The sequence below is a fragment of the Buceros rhinoceros genome, unplaced genomic scaffold, assembly GCF_000710305.1.
Source record: "Buceros rhinoceros silvestris isolate BGI_N320 unplaced genomic scaffold, ASM71030v1 scaffold20753, whole genome shotgun sequence".
NCBI classification, from domain to species: domain Eukaryota; kingdom Metazoa; phylum Chordata; class Aves; order Bucerotiformes; family Bucerotidae; genus Buceros; species Buceros rhinoceros.
This window is the reverse complement of record NW_010402069.1, coordinates 1-527: the sequence shown is the minus strand read 5'-3', so window position 1 is coordinate 527 and position 527 is coordinate 1. Positions and strand designations below refer to the sequence as shown.

At 66.4% G+C, this 527-nt stretch overlaps 1 protein-coding gene across 1 annotated transcript in view; it reads right to left on the bottom strand.

The window, feature by feature from the left end:
• LOC104490270 (low-density lipoprotein receptor-related protein 1-like) overlaps nt 1-523 on the bottom strand; it is a gene marked incomplete at both ends in the record, with an annotated part of 6,278 nt that extends 5,755 nt beyond the window's left edge. Inside the window, one exon of the mRNA XM_010132533.1 lies at nt 344-523. Within this exon, the coding sequence (XP_010130835.1) occupies nt 344-523 (180 nt within the window). The remainder of the gene's footprint in view (nt 1-343) is intronic.
• Between the last annotated feature and the right edge of the window lie 4 nt (nt 524-527).

Sequence of the window (527 nt, the reverse complement as noted above, 5' to 3'; positions counted from 1 at the left end):
GAACTCGTCGGTGTGGCAGCCCCCGGGCTGGCGTGTGGCTGGCGGGAGGGCAGGAGCACCCACTTACTGCATTTGCCCCAAGGAGCTGGGAACCAGGAGGGCTTGGGGCACAGGAGGAGGATGAGGGACTCAGCCTGGCAGGGAAAGGGCCAGGAGCACCCAGGGGTGCAGGAGGGGGGTATCTGGGCACCCCATGAGGGCAGAGAAACCCAGGAAGGGAATCCCAGGATTCCCTTCCTGGGAGCAGTGGGCTCCGCTCGGGGCGGGGGCTTTCGGCTCTCCAGGCAGGAGGGCAGCAGATGCTCAGGAGGACCCATCCACTCGCTCCCTGCCGGAGCGTGACCCAGGTCCCTGCAGAGGAGGACACCAGGCAGCACCACAGGGGCATGGCCACAGCCTGGGGCTCACCCTGGTTGGTGCAGTTGGCGTGAGTCTCATCACTGTAGTCCCCGCAGTCGTTGTCCCCGTCGCAGGTCCAGTGCACCGGGATGCAGCGCCCGCTGTTGCACTTGAACTGGTTGCTGGAG